Source organism: Watersipora subatra, chromosome 4, assembly GCF_963576615.1.
Source record: "Watersipora subatra chromosome 4, tzWatSuba1.1, whole genome shotgun sequence".
Taxonomy (NCBI): Eukaryota; Metazoa; Bryozoa; class Gymnolaemata; order Cheilostomatida; family Watersiporidae; genus Watersipora; species Watersipora subatra.
In genome coordinates, this window is record NC_088711.1 from 39,444,364 (window position 1) to 39,463,004 (window position 18,641).

At 35.8% G+C, this 18,641-nt stretch overlaps 1 protein-coding gene across 4 annotated transcripts in view; it reads left to right on the forward strand.

The window, feature by feature from the left end:
- Positions 1 to 18,641, forward strand: part of LOC137393016 (ANK repeat-containing protein nipk-1-like) — a 47,252-nt gene that overhangs the window by 5,477 nt on the left and 23,134 nt on the right. For 3 of the 4 annotated variants that reach the window (XM_068079395.1, XM_068079397.1, XM_068079396.1), the window contains exons 4-6: positions 10,300 to 10,371; positions 13,277 to 13,470; positions 16,246 to 16,339. In XM_068079395.1, coding sequence (XP_067935496.1) covers positions 10,300 to 10,371; positions 13,277 to 13,470; positions 16,246 to 16,339 — 360 coding nt within the window. The remainder of the gene's footprint in view (positions 1 to 10,299; positions 10,372 to 13,276; positions 13,471 to 16,245; positions 16,340 to 18,641) is intronic. The other variant, XM_068079398.1, reaches the window with a different exon arrangement.

Below are 18,641 nucleotides of genomic sequence, written 5' to 3' on the forward strand. Positions count from 1 at the left end.
TGTTGTCGTTTGTCTAGTTATAGCTATTAAAATCTTAGAATAAAAAGCTCACTGTAAGCCAGATTTGAACTCACAGAGATTGCAACCACAAGTTTCAAACCACGCATTGAACCACTGAGCTACACAATCCGTAGCATTTTAAAGCTCTCATCATATACCATATAACGTATGCACATGCTAAATGTGCTATTTTGGTTATTAACTAATATTACCTTTTGCATTTGTTATTTTTTTAAATTGTTTAAAAACAAATTTTTTTTGCTACCATTACTTATTTTTTTAACTTGAAATTTTTAAATATGCCAGTTACACTTTTATTTCTGGTTTTTTGTAAGGTTCGATGGCTAAATCGGTAAAGGCTAATACTTTTTACGCAGACAATAGTATCATCGCGAGTAGGAATAGCCTTTACATTCTCTCTCCGTTCGGTCAGACAATGCACCAGACAAAGACAGTCTGATATCTCATTTTTACATTTGTACCAGTATCGAGAGGTACCAGTATCGTCGTATTCAAAGTTTTGATGGATAGCTTCTGCTGGAACAGTAACCTTTTTATACACAAACTTCTATGCATTGGTATTATTAATTCAACATATTCAGGATTTTTAGTTTGTTTTCTCAGTTCGTATTAATTGTATCATTACTGAATCATCTTTTATTGTAATCGCAGCAAAAAAGACTTGATATAGCTATTACTTGCTAATTATTTCACATTTACATTTAAACACTTTTATAGTTGCTTTATTTTGTTAATTAATTTATTTGACCTGCACAAAAAATTTTCCTCATGATATGAAGTTTGAAAGTTACAGTTGTTTGACAAAGTTTGAAAACTTTTACAGTTTTATTTTGTCTCGTAATTTTTTTAAACTGCACAAAGCACTTTTCTCGTGATCTTAAGTTTGAAAGTTAGAATGGCAACCGCTGTTATATGTTAAATAAAAAAATTTTTGTACAGACTTTTATTACCTGCCAGCGCTGGGCATTCACCTAGTATATGCGCAATAAAAGCATTGTCTGTCTGTCTGTCCGTTTGTCTGTCTGAATCTAGGTTTAGAGGTCATAAAATATTGCTTTGTACAGGATACTTATATTTTGTGCCTTGTGGGAACACCTGACGATCTCTTAATCGTAATCCCACTCTCGTCGCGCCCCCTCCGCGATTAGGGGAACTCCCGAAATAGAAACTAATGAACTCTTTATCTAATAAACACTATGTTTCCATGATGCGCAGTGCTTCGGAGTTGCGCTATCTCCGAATCATGGAAACGGCATCTTCGCACTGAAATCACTGCGCACTGATCAGTGCGAAGCCAGTGCAAATTTGCAGCAAGGAAACAGTGACTGCGCAGTGGCTGCGCATAGCTCTCATGCCGTGGAGACGGATTCTTCGAGGGCCATAAACTAGTACAAAGGTTATCCTGCTAATCTTTTTTTTCTATTCTTCCGATCTTCTTTCACCTAAATTTAATTATGGTCTGCATTCACGAGGATGATGAGGTGATTACTTTCCTGGACTTTGTCATCGATGCCAACACTTTTCGAAAAATAGGTGGCAAGTCCTAAATTAACGTTTAAATAATGTATTACTTAAAAATACTTATTAAAAATATATTACTTTGTAAAAAGTGTGTTGAGGTTTGTAAAACCTTGTGAATGTGTATTGTAAATAAAAGTATAATGACGACAGAATCATAAAAAGACAGTTTATGACGTTCGGTATCCGTGATCGATTCTATTTCTCCATCAGGCGATTCGATTTATACAATTTCTCTTCTCTGGCTAATTTGCTGAAAACCAGTGCGCAGCATGGAAACGTACAATCCCCTCGACTTCGGAGGGGGCTGCTTCGCAGTACTGCGCACCATGGAAACAGTGAATGTCACATAACGTATACTTAATTTTAAACAAGTAGTATATAGATTGTTGGCTGCATACATATAATGGAATAGGGAGTTATAATGGAATTCTTACCATATATGGATGGTTCCTCACTAAGTTTGTCGATTATTACTCATATTTGTGTTGTACAGATGGTCATTGCGCTTGTGTGATTGTATATGAACATGGTTGAGAAGAAATAAAAGCGAATATAATGGTATCAACATTCCAGCTAGTCATAAATGTTCAGGTTACTGAAATGATGATCGGTCCCATGATCCACATCATAACGTCATCTGAATGTGCCAGTGATAATGAAAGGCGTATTTCGACTGGTGTATTTGATGCTCCCGTGTAGGCCTACTCGTAGCTAGTGTCGAGGCGTTGTATGGCGCATATATCAACTTCTAAATATGTTTTGCCTGTAGATAGATAGCTATGAACTTGAGACCATGAGACTCTTAGACCATGAGACAGAAATAAAGGGTAGTGAAGTAAAATTATGCATATTGGAAAAAAAAACTCGTTTTTCACAACGAGGTTCCAAAATCATATATAAGTTTTGAGTGACGTTTTCACTGGCAGGTATTCCATCGCATGTTTTACCACCATTCTAAATTAAATTTGTCTCTTTCGGAAGTTTTATTTTAGTTGACTAAATATTAATGAATTTACTGTTTAAATTACTCGGTTAACTAGAAGGTAACTATTATCACTTTCTAACATATTTATAAATGCGATAAAATTCCAATTTAACATTATGGAAATCCAATAGCGCATCAACAATCTGGTTAAAAATGTATTTCATCTTGGCAAGTAATATATGAAAATGGATTTGATAAAAAAGTGCTTGTCTTTAATAATCCTGTACCTTACAAATATAGCTCATTATAAGCTACTGATCAATCGTATAGACTCAACTATGTTATGGCTACAGTCTATATAGTCAAATATACCTTATAACCTATATAGCCCTTGTTAAAGATCAACTTACACATAATTTTAGTAGATTTTATCCGAAAGTATCACTATTTTTGCATCATATATGATTGTTTTTGGTGTTTGAAGTGATCTGACTGCCAGGATGTTTCAAGATTAAAATGGATAAAATTCGATCGCAATTAGAATGCTCAGAAGAAAATCATGTGTGAAATGACATCACTAGTTGTTATCGTTGTTATATAGTTTATATCGGCTATTGTGTTCAAATTGAAGTGTTACGCGTCTCTATTATGTAGGTCTCTTCGCAACTATAGATATCATAATCATACTTACACTTGATCTGAATGTTTTAATCACAATCAAGTTTTGTTGATTTTAATGTTGAAACATCCTGGCAGTCAGATCACATCAAAAACAATCGCAAATGATGGAGAAATGCCGATATCGTCTGGTAACATTTACTAAGAATTTTGTAAAAGTTCATCTTTAACATTGGCTGTTCCTGATCAATTCTATTAACTGAGAGAATACACATTAGTAGCATGCTTTACATCACTAGTGTCAACCATTGCATCACTAGTGTAACCTGTCAGATCACTAGTGTAACTCATCACATGACTGGTGTAACCCAGCGCACTACTAGTGTAAACTGTCACATCACATGTCAACTTGCATTTCGATTTATGCAATCGGTTAGTTAGATTAGCATACATCCACCCCTAGTTGGTATGACAATAAATAGACTAAACAGTGGATCTGGCTGCTCTCCCGCTCGCTCGCTTGGTGGCCACTAACCGAACAAACAAGCTTGTTGCCATCATCAGCAATATGGCACTGTGCCAGCTTTACTTTCCTTGCGTATTTTGATATGACGTCCAAAGAGGAAGTTCGCAGAATGTGATTACTACTCTCTCTCTCTCTCTCTCGTAAGCGCCATCCGTTATGAAATGAGCTCACGTCACACGCCTCTGGTTTGTGTAACGAATATGAGTGACAAGCTGTTGGCAGTAAAACTTACCAATAACTTACCAATAACTTACCAGTAACTTCTTTTAAGGATATCGTGTTCTTGCGGAAGCAAACGCTCTACAACATGACTAGACGAAGTAGCTGACTTAGTATTCACCTTTCTGTCAGTTGTTAATTCACTCTAGTCTTTTCACATCTCTTAGAATCCATTGTAGGGGGTCATTGTTTTTTCCAAGTGCGCAAGGAAAGAAAATTATATGCAAAACAGTTATGTTAACTTCGACTTTCCTGTTGTTGTAAAACCACATTCAGTTTTTAGGCTAATTGACTAACGACTGTAGCTGGTTGCTGAGGTTTTATCACTATGGATTTGCTATGAATGGTTTTACCAGTTAGTAAACATTAGTTTTACGAGCAAAACTTTCCTCATATTTTGCTACTAGGAAGCCCGATGATGATGTCCAGGATTTCTTTTATGTTTCAGCAAGATAGCCTGCACGGGGATTTTTAAAAGGCTAGTTCTCAGGAACCAGATGAAGTTTTGAAATCAAATATCTCTATCATTGGTGAAAAGCGCGAAGCGTATACGTGTGAAGTTAGGATAAAATCGACCATAAATGTAGACACGCACGGACTAACAGACAGACGCAATGACGAAGTTGGATTTATTAAGAGGATTTATGATAGACTCACATAAGTGACTAACTAGCTATGAAAATGCTCCTCTTTATTACCATGTTTCCATTGCCTGTTTTCATGATGCCGATATGGAGTTGTGTGTACTTTGAGTAACTGTGCGAAACGTATTTCAATGAACATTTGGATGCTGCGGATTAACGCTGGCGCTTTGTTAATAAATATAAGAAGTTCTGCGCCATAGGTCATGGCGGTACAGTCGAAACTGCTCAAATCGAAATAAGAACGAACTAACACGTGAAAAATGATTAAAATGGAATAGATTGCACATCATTTTCTTTCGTATCATTCCTAAGTGCTGTTTCCATCTTTTGTAAATGTGAAACATTCGGTAAAAATTATTGAGTAATGAAACTGACTTGACTTGCTTAGTTTAGCCGTTTCCATCTCACAGAGGATGCAAACTCGTTGATCAGCTGCGTCATGGAAACATGGTGTGTTACAATCTTAACCTCTCCGATAACAGTTGAGAGCTCGAAGATAACTGATACCACCGCTTAAAAGATTCTCATAAGATCAGATACTCGGAAAGTAAAGCTTCCTTCTCGTGTGACATCTGTCGATACCGTCTGTCGATACCGTCTGTCAATACCGTCTGTCAATACCGTCTGTCAATACCATCTGTCAGTACCGTTAGAAAGACAAGTTTATAGTCAGTGAGTCATAACAGGAATATTTGATGTGCCTGCTATCTGAGGAGCCTGCTATATTAGGCCCTTGAAATTGATATCTTGTAATACTAGATGCTAGAACTTAGTGCCACATGAAATAGTTAAGTACCCTCCCAAGTTGACCAAAGCCACGATATTTCCTTCCCATTGTACATGTGAAACAAACTTTCCTTATTTGCTTTAAAGGGCCAATCATGTCAAATTTTAAAAGATTTTATCAGAAAGTATAGATATTTTTCTATCATTTGAGGTTTTATTTGATTTTGGAGGTGATCGGACTGCATGGCTGTATCATGGTTAAAATCGACAAAACCAGTTCACAACTAAAAATACTCAAAAGAAAAAACTTCCTCAAAATCGACGTCAATAGTCGTACTTCCTGTTTGCATCTCTCGTTGTGACGTCGGCTATTGCGTTCAACTTGCAGTGTTACACGTCTCTTGATAGATATTTTATCGTGTGTTTGCTCATGATTGTTGGACTAAAACATTAAATATAGCCTCAGATACATTACTATAGGTGTTTCAAATGATGTAAAGATAGCTCGGTTAGATTTTGTGCCATTGTTTTCCTCTAAATGTGGTGTAAACATATGAGTCTCATAAATATACAGTCTCATCAACGATGCTGATGAGACTGTATATTTATCACTTGCAAACAATATGCACGACTCTTGATGTCATTTATGGAAAGCTTGGTCACGCCTTTTTTTCTCGGAGCATTTAACTGCAGTCACGTTGTGTTGACTTTTATCTTGAAACATCCTGGCGGTCAGCTTACCTCCAATAACAAATAAAACTTCAGAATGGTAGAAAAATATCTATGCTTTCTGATATGAACTTATAAAAAACCTTGAAAGTATTTCCAAGTTTGAATGGTTCACCATCACTCCTAGCCACCTTTTGTTGATATCCTCTCACACTTATGCCCAAGTCTATATGACATCAGGTATTTTCTGCACACCTTTTTTGTAGTATGTATTCTGGTCTGATAATTTGTTGAAATTTGTCCAAAAGGTAATGATTTTGCCACAACGCGCTCCAGCTGTAACAGTGAATGACTTGAAAACAGCGTATAAGGAAATAATTTACTTGAAATATAAAGTTATTGAAGAGTGGCATAATTGTAAGTAAGATTTCCAGTCTAACGCTTGCTCCGTGTAAGAATTTGCGTTTACAAATAAGTTATTAATAAATTTAATTTATTTGTAAGTTATGCATAAGCGGTGCGCGTAATAGTGCCAACCAGTTTGAGATGATATTTTACACGCGACCACACGATGAATTAACATTTTAATGCCGAGGGCCGTAATGCAAAGGCTATTTTAATATCGGGATAGTTAGTTGACCTTGAATTTAGAATACTTACATGTATGTACTGCTCTCTCTCTGTGACACACATCTTTACTTCCTTGTTGACTCATTGCTTGTTTGAATTGCCTTTTATGGTGATGCATTTGTACCTTGAGGCCAATTGTGTTTGAAGGAAGTCACTGTCTGAAGATCATTGTTGTACCGACCTCACCAGGTGTCCTGACAAACAACTATTCAAGTGTGCTATTCCATACTTCTTTGTTTGGTGGAACCTGCTTGAGTTATTGCTGGAGTTATTATTGTTCATGAGAAATGTTGGCCATGAACAATTAACTAATTTGCTTGTGCCCAAAATAGCTGCAATGACGAAACCTAAGTGATCTGTTGTTCCTACAGACTTTGACATGGCCTTTTACTTGACCTCTTCAGTTATTGCTTCAACATCCATCAACTCACCGAATGAGACCTCACCGATTTGATTACAAATACCGTACTTTTCAGACTATAAACCGCACACTTATATAAGCCGCATCTGCTTTATTTTCCAAAAAACGATAATAAAACAATACAAGGGCCGCACCATTGTATAGGCTGCAAAACTCAGGATGGTGCTTTTTAATGCGGCAGCAACTTTTCTGTTTAAAATGGAACAGTGCCTAACGGCACTGTTTCGTATTAACCGATGCTTTTTAACCTAATGCCTAACGGAACAGTACTGTTAGGCATTGTTTTGTATTTTCTTTCACCGCTAGAGGCGCACTAACCGGAGATTCTGGTTAATGCGCCCTAGCGGTGAAAGAAAAAGCCACAGATTGGCCGCACCCTTATATAAGCCGCATGGCTCAAATCATCAGAAAAAAGTAGCGGCTAATAGTCTGAAAAGTACGGTGCTGATCTGGTGAAGTATCATGAACTAACCGCCAATTGCAGTAATCCTCCGTTTTTGTGGTGAATCGGGCCCGGTGTCCCCCTGCGAAGAAAAAATCTACAAAATAGAAACTAATTTTAGAATATCAGCCATAATTGTAAGCCTAGAACACTTTATTCTGTTGCTTTAAGCCTGGTTCCCATATACGTCGCAAAGTACCGGCGACAGCACCGCAGGCTCTGAGTAGTGAAATGGGAACCAATGCGCCGGGTACCGCCGGTAGTTGCCGGCGGCAACACAGTAGTTGAGCGCTGTTTGAATTTCGCAAAAGGCCGCGGGCAAAACCTTCCCTAAATGCACTGTACAGGTGAAGGTCACCATTATAGAAACGACATGGCGAGGGAACATATTATTTGATTACGCGATTATGTTTAGCGGTGTAGCTTTATATATGAACAGATGCCGGCGAGCCTAGCGTGGTTTATAGTCCGAACCTCGACTGGTTTGAAGCTCGACGAGTTTGTATATCGACAATGGTTGGTTCAATCTTGACAGCAGTTTTGCTATTTTACCATTTACTATTTTCATAGTAAATGAGCGAATTATAAGTAAAAGATTTATTTGCGCAAAAATATCTTGTGATCCATTTGATGCAGGACTCTCCAGCTTATGTAGGCCTAGCAATATTTTGCCCAACCTAAATATAGAACGAATGCTAAAAGAAGGAACAATAATAAATATAGTTGACTGTTATTCTAGGAGTATGTATTTAGTTGAAATCTAAACTTCAGTGAGTAGCTTTCATTTTTATTTTTTGAAGTGAGTATAGAACTGCTAAAGACATTTATTATTTGTTGAAGATTAGTGCGTGAGAGCACCAGAATAAAATATTAAAATATTGTGAAACTGCACCAGCCTTTGTCGATATTCAGACCAACCTTTGTCTAGATTGGACCAACCTCTGTCGATATTGGGACTTGTCTAGGTTCGGACTTGTCGATGTTGGGACTGTTTCCCGCCTATCATAGCAAGCGTTTTACTGCGCAAGTTACCGCTGGAGTTTCGCAATCGATATGGGTACCAGGCTGTAACTAGCACTCTTTCGCTGCCTTTTCAGCTAGCGCTTCAATGAGCGCTTTTCAATGAGCGCTGACAATATAGTTAGTGTTGACAAGGCTCAGGTCTAATCATATGATCCTATTCCATACAAACATCTTGTAGATCAGGAGTTGAATTAGTTGGAACATTGCCAAGTCTATTCAATACGCCGCAACTTCCTTCTGCGCTTTTATACAGCGAGACTGTGCTGGTCATTTAGCTCATTGCAGTTGCGCTGAGAAGTTGCGCTTCATTATATTCGTCTACACTTCCACACGCATGCTAAACTTTGGTTGAGCTTTACATATATAAGTCTCTTGAGTATTTGCGGTTCGATGCGGTTTACTAGTTACCAATCAGTTTTGTATGCAGTGATTGGCAAATTCTCAGCCAATCAATTGAGCCGAATCTCAATTACAGACTGGCTATTGTTAAAAAGGATTACATTATATAATATTGTAAGGAATTGGTAATAAATATTGCTTATCTGACCATTCCTGATCAGTCAACCGGCTCTTGCATATCCTCCTTCCCGTGCATTGTTTATGAACCATCCTGGTACCTTCACGTATTCTAACTTATGACTGAGACATGTCTCGCCTTTGTTTCACCAACTGAAAGACAGTAGACATGGAAATGAGAACTTCTACTCACTGAGTTAGTATTAGGTCAGTGGGCAACATGCATGATGTTAGTGGTATTGGTTATGTGGAGTATTGACCTGGTCCAGTACTGATGACGCAGCTATATCATCGGAATAGCCGGTAACATTTGTCCTTGCCTGCAATGCTGTCAACTTCGTATTTATTTTCTTTGCTATCACTCTTATCTTAATCTTTTATTTGTTTAGCACTTTGCGGTGTTTATATAAGTTGTGTAATCAAATTAATTCCTACGTAAATCATTCTATCTTATTCATGGGCTGTGCTAAGCTTGGTAGTTACTATATTTATATTTTCTCAATCTGTGTAGCCTATGTTGTTCGCACTACAGTTAAACCTTTAATAACAGTACAGTCAAACCTCTACTTACAGTACAGTTAAGCCTTCGAGAACAGTACAGTCAAACCTCTAATATTAAATGAAAAAGTAGTGTTCTAAGAATATTTGTTCCAACATGATAGTTTTAAAATAAAAAGCAGATCTCTACTTCGTATATACATGTAGATAGAAGTTTGACTGTAGTATGTAGAGGTTTGACTGTAGTATGTAGAGGTTTGATTGTAGTATGTAGAGGTTTGACTGTAGTATGTAGAGGTTTGACTGTAGTATGTAGAAGTTTGACTGTAGTATGTAGAGGTTTGACTGTAGTATGTATAGGACTGACGGTAGTATGTGGAGGTTTGTTTGTAGTATGTAGAGGTTTGACTGTAGTATGTAGAGGTCTGACTGTAGTATGTAGAGGTTTGACTGTAGTATGTAGAAGTTTGACTGTAGTATGTAGAGGTTTGACTGTAGTATGTATAGGTCTGACTGTAGTATGTAGAGGTTTGACTGTAGTATGTAGAGGTTTGACTGTAGTATGTATAGGTCTAACTGCACTAACAAAACTAATAATGGTACTTGTACTATTTATGGTTAAGATTAGCCGAGGTTTTTATGATCATGACCAGATTTGCTAGCATAAGAAGTCTTAACGATTTCCAGGGCAAATATTTGTGTTTTGCAACCTCTGCGACTTTTGATTGTTTGGAGCAGACCACTCTGGAGCTCTCAATGAAATTTATAAGTTATTTGGCTCTAATTTGAGTGCATTTGAATCTTAAAGTCATCAGTGTCAGCAGAACTCAATGTATTTATCTCTCGGAAGTAGAGTTTCACCTACGCACCAAAAAATGTTCAAAACTGTCTCTTTTTTAGCATTACCAAAAACCCTGGACCCAGATTTCTTTGAAAAATTTGTTGATGTCAGTGGGATCAACAATTCTTCCAGTAAGTTGCTTACGATCTAATTATTCGCTTGCTGGATGCCGGACGTTACATATCCAGTTTTATTAAACGTAATCAAGTCATGCTTCTTGTAATGTGATCGTGTGGTGGTGGAGTTCGTCACCACTCGATGTTCGTCTGTACTCAAACGATTGTTGGTAGCTGGTATCATTACACTATCCCACTGTCATTGATAAAATGCTTCTTCTTTAACATCTATTCCTTCTATGCATGGCTTGTTTCATTACACTAATCAAAGCTTGCCACCTGGCGCTTTTTAAGGAACCTACTAATATCTGTCATTAATAATATTGATGGCAGATAGTAGATATTTCATTTATAATTTTATTTGGATTTTCCCAATTGCTATACAGCATGCTAGTTATAGTAGTGTGCAAAATAAACTAGACTTTCCTTTGTTCTTCAAACTTATTTACAGTTTGTTGTTTCCATTTTCTTACTAGTAATCAAACATAATTTATATACCACTAGATTCGAAAACTTGTCAAGATTCAGAATATTCCATCTAATAATGTGTAGGATGCACCCAAATAGAATTATATGCAATTTTTAAACCAATGTAATATAAATGATTGGATTACATATCGACAGGTTTCATAGAATGGTTTCCTGTTTTTAAAATGTATACATAAAAGTTCTTTTTCTGAAATCTAGTCTTGTAGGCATTGCTAAACAATAAATAAGCTAATAAAAATGTATGTGGAGTGATCATATCTGCACAGATTGTTGACTTCCACCATTAACAATATGATTTGTTCAAAATTTAGACTGAACAAGGTTTGTTCAGTCTAAATTCTGAACAACTGATCCAGACTGTTTGTTCAGATATAATCATTTATAAACACAGTTTTTCTGCTGTCTGGTTTACATATTAGATATCAGGACAAAATGTGGATTGATTTAATATATAATTTATGGCTGTTGACTAAATTCGCAATAAGTAACAATGTTGTAAATGAGAATTTTGGTTTTCCTACAAAGTTGGGGGGGTTATGTTTTTTGTACACCTGTGTGCTTGCTGTTAATCTAGTTAATGCATTACTAGTTAATATACTGAATTACACTGGAAACATGATTGACTTATAATAAAAACATATTATAATAACAACTTATAAAAACTAAAGTTATATGACGCCATTCTGGATAAAAATTCTTTCTGTGAATAAAGTTAGTAATAATCTATATTAAAAGCTTCATAAAAGAAACTGTTTTCTATAAATATCAAGTGCAAAGACTTTGCTCATCACTGATGCCTCATGTATGCTTCGCAATGGGTTTACTAGTAGGTTGACGCTAACACTGGTGTTTTGCCATGTCCATTGTTGTGCTTCAGTGTGTTTCGGCGTGTATATGGCTATTTGAAGTCTGTTCAGCTGCTCTCATAACACATTAAAGAGAGCCAATGCTTTACCACCATTGTTAAGTGTTCACTCAGTGTGTCCCTGAACTGAATAAATTGTTTACTTGCTTTTGTTTAGACTGAATAAGCAAAGCAAGATAGTTTTGACAAAAATAAAATCAAACAAATTAGAAGTTGTATTCTCTCGTTCAAACAGATGTGATAACTTAGAATAATCATCTTGTGATGACCACGACCATTATTATCGCATGCGCTTCTAGTCTCAGCCAATTTTTTAATATTGCTGACTACTACAGACGCTGGTAACTACATACATATGCTGTTAACTACTACATGTGCTGTTAACCACTGTAAACGCTGTTAACTACTGCAAACGCTGTTAACTACTGCAAACGCTGTTAATCACTACGTACGCATATTACATGCAAGTTACCTACTATAAATTGATACTACTATACTATAAATAAAGGAGGTTTACGTTATAGGGGTGTCTACTGTATTTAGAACAAAAAATGTGTTTTTTATTGCATTTCATACAATAGTAACATTAGAAAACATTTGTTTGAAGCAAGATAATTAAGCTGTTAATTTCTCTTGTCTAAGCTTAGTTTCCGCAAGGGAGTTCCGTAAGCTGTTGAGGCACGAACAGACGAATTGACCTGTTTTAACATTGATACTCATTCATACGGTCACTGCATGAGATCTTCAAGTTTAGTTTCAAACTTTATATTTTTTTTCAGTACATTTACCATTTTTTACATCTTAGCATGTTTTTTTAATTTTCATTTCAATCTGTTTACCATTTCGGGCAAAAGTTTATGATTTTCTTATTAAAATACACAGATTATGTAAGATATAAAAGTAAAAAATATGCCGTTTAACCCATTGTGCATCTTTAAGTTATAGAATTTTTTTGCAGCGAATTATTGTTATTATTACCTTAAATGATAGATTAAGTTATTGAAGAGGAATGAAAGTGTTTTTAAAAAGGATAAATCAAACGATTATAGATTAATATGAAAATGGAAATTTTTCTGATTTTGCTATTGTGATTGGTCGATTAAAGTAGGGAAACTTATGAGCTTGTTTATGGAATGTTCTAACCTAATGATTATTAGAATATTGATAAATTACAGTAAAATATAATTGTCCTATGTGAAGAGTTGTCTGCTCTTTTTCTGTTAAAATAAAATGAAAAAGACAAATCTTAATTTTATATTTTTGCTATCAGTAGACAATTGTTTGTAATATATTCACAACCCTTTAAACCGATACATCGATTTGCTGACAAATCAATTAGGAGGGACGCAAGGCCCAAAGGTTTCCCTAATCAAACAGTCATGTAATATATAGGATGCTAAATTTTACTAGCGGTACCATCTACTAGTGGTCTGATACTATTTATGATATACATTTTCAAGCTTGGTGGGCCATCCAATTCCCAGGAGGAATGTGTAATCCCTTTGGCTGTTACAGCCACTGTAGAAAACAAACACCCGAATACTTAGGAATTGTATCATATTTTAGATGTGCCTGAATATATTAACTTCCCGAAGCGGGACACCCAATGCCATTTTCAGCAACCTCCACAACCCTACTTTCCTCCCCACAAAGAGGAGCAACCAGCAATGTGTCCTTATCCAAGGGCGCCGTCATACCCTCCACATACTTGCACGGCACCTGCAGTGCCCATCAACACCACCACCAACAACAACAATAAGGTACATTAACTGCCAAACAGTAAAGAAGCAAAAACTGTTGCTCAGGCTATTGTTTTATAAGGCATGTTTCGTGCATCACACCGGCGTTTCGCTTTCAAACAGTCACACTGAATCACGACCGAGTGAAAGTGACATGACTGTTTCCATGATGATATTGCAGCACCATATGGGAGTGTGTCACTCCATACAGTGATAGTATAGTGATAGTATAAACTGATAAGTGTGTGGGGCAGGCCTTTAAGGCTGGTTCACACTATATCGGCGTATCCCGGAGTTGCCCTTTCGGCGTTAGTCGTTGATTATGTGAACCGTAAATCGATGGCATCGACGAAGCATCGCGGACACGTCGAAAAAGTTTGCAGCTGTCAAACATTCTCGATACTTCGCCAAGCATCGACGATCGCCTTTCAAATGTGAACCATTTCGGCGATGGTAATTCCCGGTTGTGGATAACATGATTTATTCATATCCGTTTATGATAGTCGCTGCGGGACTAGTTTTTGATTTCCGCATGCGAAAACTAAGAGGTTTCTTCGCGAAAATTTAAAAAGATAAATGTCACGGAGTATTTCCTGATGCAAATGTGGATCGGTTTGTGATAGTGTTATTATCGACGATCACCGAAGTATACTGGCATCAATGCCGAGATACAGCGACATAGCGTGAACCAGCCTTTAGTTGAGTCCGTATTCACCTACTGATGGAAGAAGTTAAGGGATGTCCATCTTTGTGAATAGAAAACTTTGGCCTCGAGCTACAACAAACTGCATTCTATATGTTACAAATTCAGATGTATGCGTTAGAACATAACATCGGCCTTTTGTAACTTTCTTTCGCTGATAGCTCATTATGTAAACAACTACTTGATGTAAGATTAGAATACTTAATATTTTGATAGCGTTTGCAGTCTGGGAATATTCTCATAAAATTTGGTTAGATAGCACGCTCATGCAAATGCATCATATTAAAAATTGTCGACATGCTCTTCACGTTCGCTAGCCATCTGGCTGATGCAGGACTGAATACATAGAGTGAGAATCTGTGTTAGGTAGAAAAATGGTGTGATTTTTGGTTAGAGAAGTTGTTACGCAAGAGTTGTGACAAATTCATATGGTAATAATTTCTTAATGCGTCCTAGTGCCAAAACCAGTGGGTCTGCAGTTTTTTTGCTGAAATATTAAATATTACTACTCATTTTAAGTAATTGTAAGCATGGTAAGCGTTACAATCAGTGTGCTTCGAATGAGTTCGGAGTTGCTTCCTCTCCAAATCATAGAAATGGTAAAAGCCGAATGAATTTTGTTTTGCTAAATTTGTGCGAAGGAATTTGCTGTGAGAGCATTTTGACATCATTGAAATGCTAGCTGATAGATTCGAATCAATAATACTCAGCTAAACCCTCGCCAGTGAAAGTAAAAGAACTGCAGCTCACAATCATGCGGGTCTCCGCTATAAAAACATTTTACCGCTATTCAGTGCTGTTTCTACTTGACTTTTCCCCTTTATATTAACGTTTACATGCCAAGGATGGATCATCCGTACAAGGATGACGAAATGAACACTTTTTAGTGCAACTAGTTGTCTACACATGAATTGTAAAGTGACCGTAATTTGAAAGCGCATCTACTCTAATAAGTTTTGTGTTGAGGGATACATTGCGGATTTGGATAGAAAGGATGAACTTGCAAAGGTCTATTGCGTAACCCTGAATCGTTGAAACGTGGAAATTCGCCGCTAGCGGGCAACTCCAAATCTATTTGAAGCATGGAAACATATGGATGGAAATTCACATTAAGTAACCATGTTGTAAATGAGAATTTTAGATTTAAAAAAACTAAAATTCATTGCAGAATTTTAGAAAATTCTGCACACCTGTAATGGAGAATTTTGAGGAAACCAAAATTCTCATTTACAGAGATGTGCAAAAAACCAAATCTGTTTTTTTGCACATCTCTGTACTTGCTGTTAATTCAGGAAATGCATTACTAGTTTTAAGGTTGAAAATGGAGACCAGGATAATTTTAAATTAGCGCTGCTGGCATGATAATCATAGTTTAATAAGGGTATCGTGTTCACGATGTAAGTTTTTTGCAAAATTAGTGTTTCAAGACTTTTTTTTGTAAAAATAAGTATTTTTACCGTAGTTATTTAAATCAGTGAGCCATTGAAATTGGTATTTAATGATCTTCAACCATCAAAATATAAACTATTAAAATTCTGCCTACATAGTCATTCAAACACATAGTTTTCCAGCTGTTTTGTTGACATATTGGAAATCAGGACCAAACGAGGATTAATTTAATATATTATTTATGGCTATTGATTAAATTCTCAATGAGTAGCAATTTTTTAAATGACAATTTTAGTTTTCTAACAAAGGAGTCCACTTAATCTCAAATACCACCGTAGATTACATCAAGGTGTATATTGTTTTAAAACCTTTTGGTAGTAAAGACAGCAGATTGATGTAGTGACATCGAGGCTCCAATTCGGTATAATTATAAACCTTTATGTGAATTGCGTATCCAGAAACCTTTTGCTATGTGAAACATGAACGATATCCCACAGGGGATGAATTACACAGGGTTGTTTGAAATACTTATTCAAAAATTTATCTGTATTTGCGCTCCCCATTACCAACCCTCTTCATGTAGAATCTTTGACTTGTGCAGGTCGTATCTAACAGGCTTGTATAAGCCGTTGCTCTGGAGTAAAAAGCTGCTTGTATGACCCACTTGTTTTGATGGCTATTTTAACATCTGTTTGCTAATATAGTTGCCCATTCAGCGACTGACCAATCCTCCAGCGTCAACAGCAACTCCATCTTACTCCATCTTCGTAGTCGTCCCACAGCCCCCTCCCAAACCAGGTATGTCTCGACTTTATGCACATTTGCCTTTTGTATTTAAAATAAACTTTCACAAAACGTTAGTAGATTTTATTAGAAAGCCACAAATATTGGTACTTTTCTATCATTTGTACATGTTTTTGATGTTTGAGATGGTCTGACTGCCAGGCTGTTTATAGATTGAAATTAACAATACTTAATTGCGTCTAAAACACTCAGATAAAACGGTACTTTTCTATCATCTGCGAGTTCAAATTTGGCATTTGGTGAGCTTATTACGTACGTCTAAATAATAAAGACGCCGAAATGCTGTTTGCCGAAAACATTTTTACAACACCTAAAAGAAACATGAATACTGATTTCTCTCAGTTCAGCATTTCTCATGTGTAAAACAGCAATATGTGGCGCGGTCACAGAAACCATGGTTAAGTCGCAAATCACAAAGTTGAGTTATCCGACTTTGAAGTTGCCTCAACTGAATTTATAATGTTGGTAACGATTTTTGTAACACATGCATCTGGACCAATCAAAGAGTGATCTCGCTGAATCTGAAGTCGGTTTAGCCAATAGAAGTCTTTAACCCTCGGAAAAACCCCTTTAAAACCATTGCTATGCTAAACAGGAAGTACTGAAAAATGGCGTTCGATAAATATAATCGTTTCTTTTTTGCCGATTTTAAAGATAACTCTGACACTTTGGACACTTATAATGAGTACTTTGGTAATCCAACTGATGTCAAAAACAGTGAAAGTAGAGGGAATTACGATGATATTTTCCTAACGATTCTTACAAGATTATTACAATATTTAATTATAAGAATAATTATTCGATTTTATAAGATTATTATCAGATTTAATTATAAGAATAATTATTCGAATTTCCAAGATCGAAGTATATAGTGACCGATGGTGTACAATATGTTACTGTTGTTATTTTTCTAAAAATTTTGTTGATGATTTGGCTGTGCCCGATATCGCGGTACTGCAAAGCCGTTTTTAATATCTGCAAATTAAATAATACATTTTCTTATAAATATACAGCTATTTCTATGTCAAACAGCTAAAATCTGTTTAGATTTTTAAATTCAGCATAATTTTTTGGATATAAATACAGAAATCTAGATAAATATCACAACTTCTTGATATTGGTTGCTATGACGTTTTGAAATGTAAACAAAATTGTGCATTGGTTTTCGTTTCCCAAACTTTAACACCAGTTTTCTCAGAACTATGTTTTCGCACTAATGGTAAACGTGCATTCAGTCTATTGATCATAAAGTCTGCTGTAATTAAGCTAAAATTGAATTTTTTTTGCCAAATAACTGAGAATTTTCTCTTTCTGCTAATGTAGATATCTCCAAATTTTACAATTCCCATGTGTTCCCTTTAAAATCAATAAGAAAGTTGGAGTTGCAATCTCTTTAAACAAAAAATCAGTGGTCAGACAACTTCTTAATCTTTTAATAAAAATCTACTTCATTACAAAATCAACATCATTCGAGCTTTTTTGCCGAACTAGGTTGAAAAGGTTTTTATGAGATCAGCTAAAGTTATAGTGAAAATGAAGCCAGCAACTGATAAGTAATAAAATTTTCAAGACAAAAAGTTGCATATTCAGTAAAATAGTTGAACATACATACTAAAACTTAGCTTCAAGTCTGTGTTTAGTAAGCTGAACTTATTTAAAGTGAATTCAAACTCTTCTGTCTGTCTTGATGGTAAGAACTATCTATGATACGTACTGCACATAGCACATTGCAACGTTACATTTTAATGTAAATCATGACCACTAAATAATACTAAATACACTAAATAAACTAAAGTTACTGTAGGTAACTAAAGTTACTAAGGTTAGCATAGTATTTTATTACTAATTTTTAATATGTACAGTACTTGTATAAAATTTTGATTGATTTTACCAGGGGATGTTTGTATTACATAATTAATATGGTTTCTAGCTCTCCATACGATTTTTTTCACTGTACGATACTAACCCTGGAATGGATTAAAATCGTATCCTGAGGGAGCATTGTATTTCTCTTTTGAGCGTTTTAACTGTGCTCAGGCTTTGTGAATTTTGACCTTGAAACATTCTGGCAATCAGATCATCTTAAACATGAAATACAATTGCAAATGGTAGAAAAATATTGATACTATTTGATAAATTTTACTAAAACCTTGTATAAGCTCATATTTGAATGATATTTACTCTGGAACTCTGGGACTGTTTTAAAGTGGTAAATCACTCATAGTACTGGTTAGTAGAGAATTCGCGAAGGACTCTTCATTGTAACAAAACTCCTAATTGGTTAACCAAACTATAC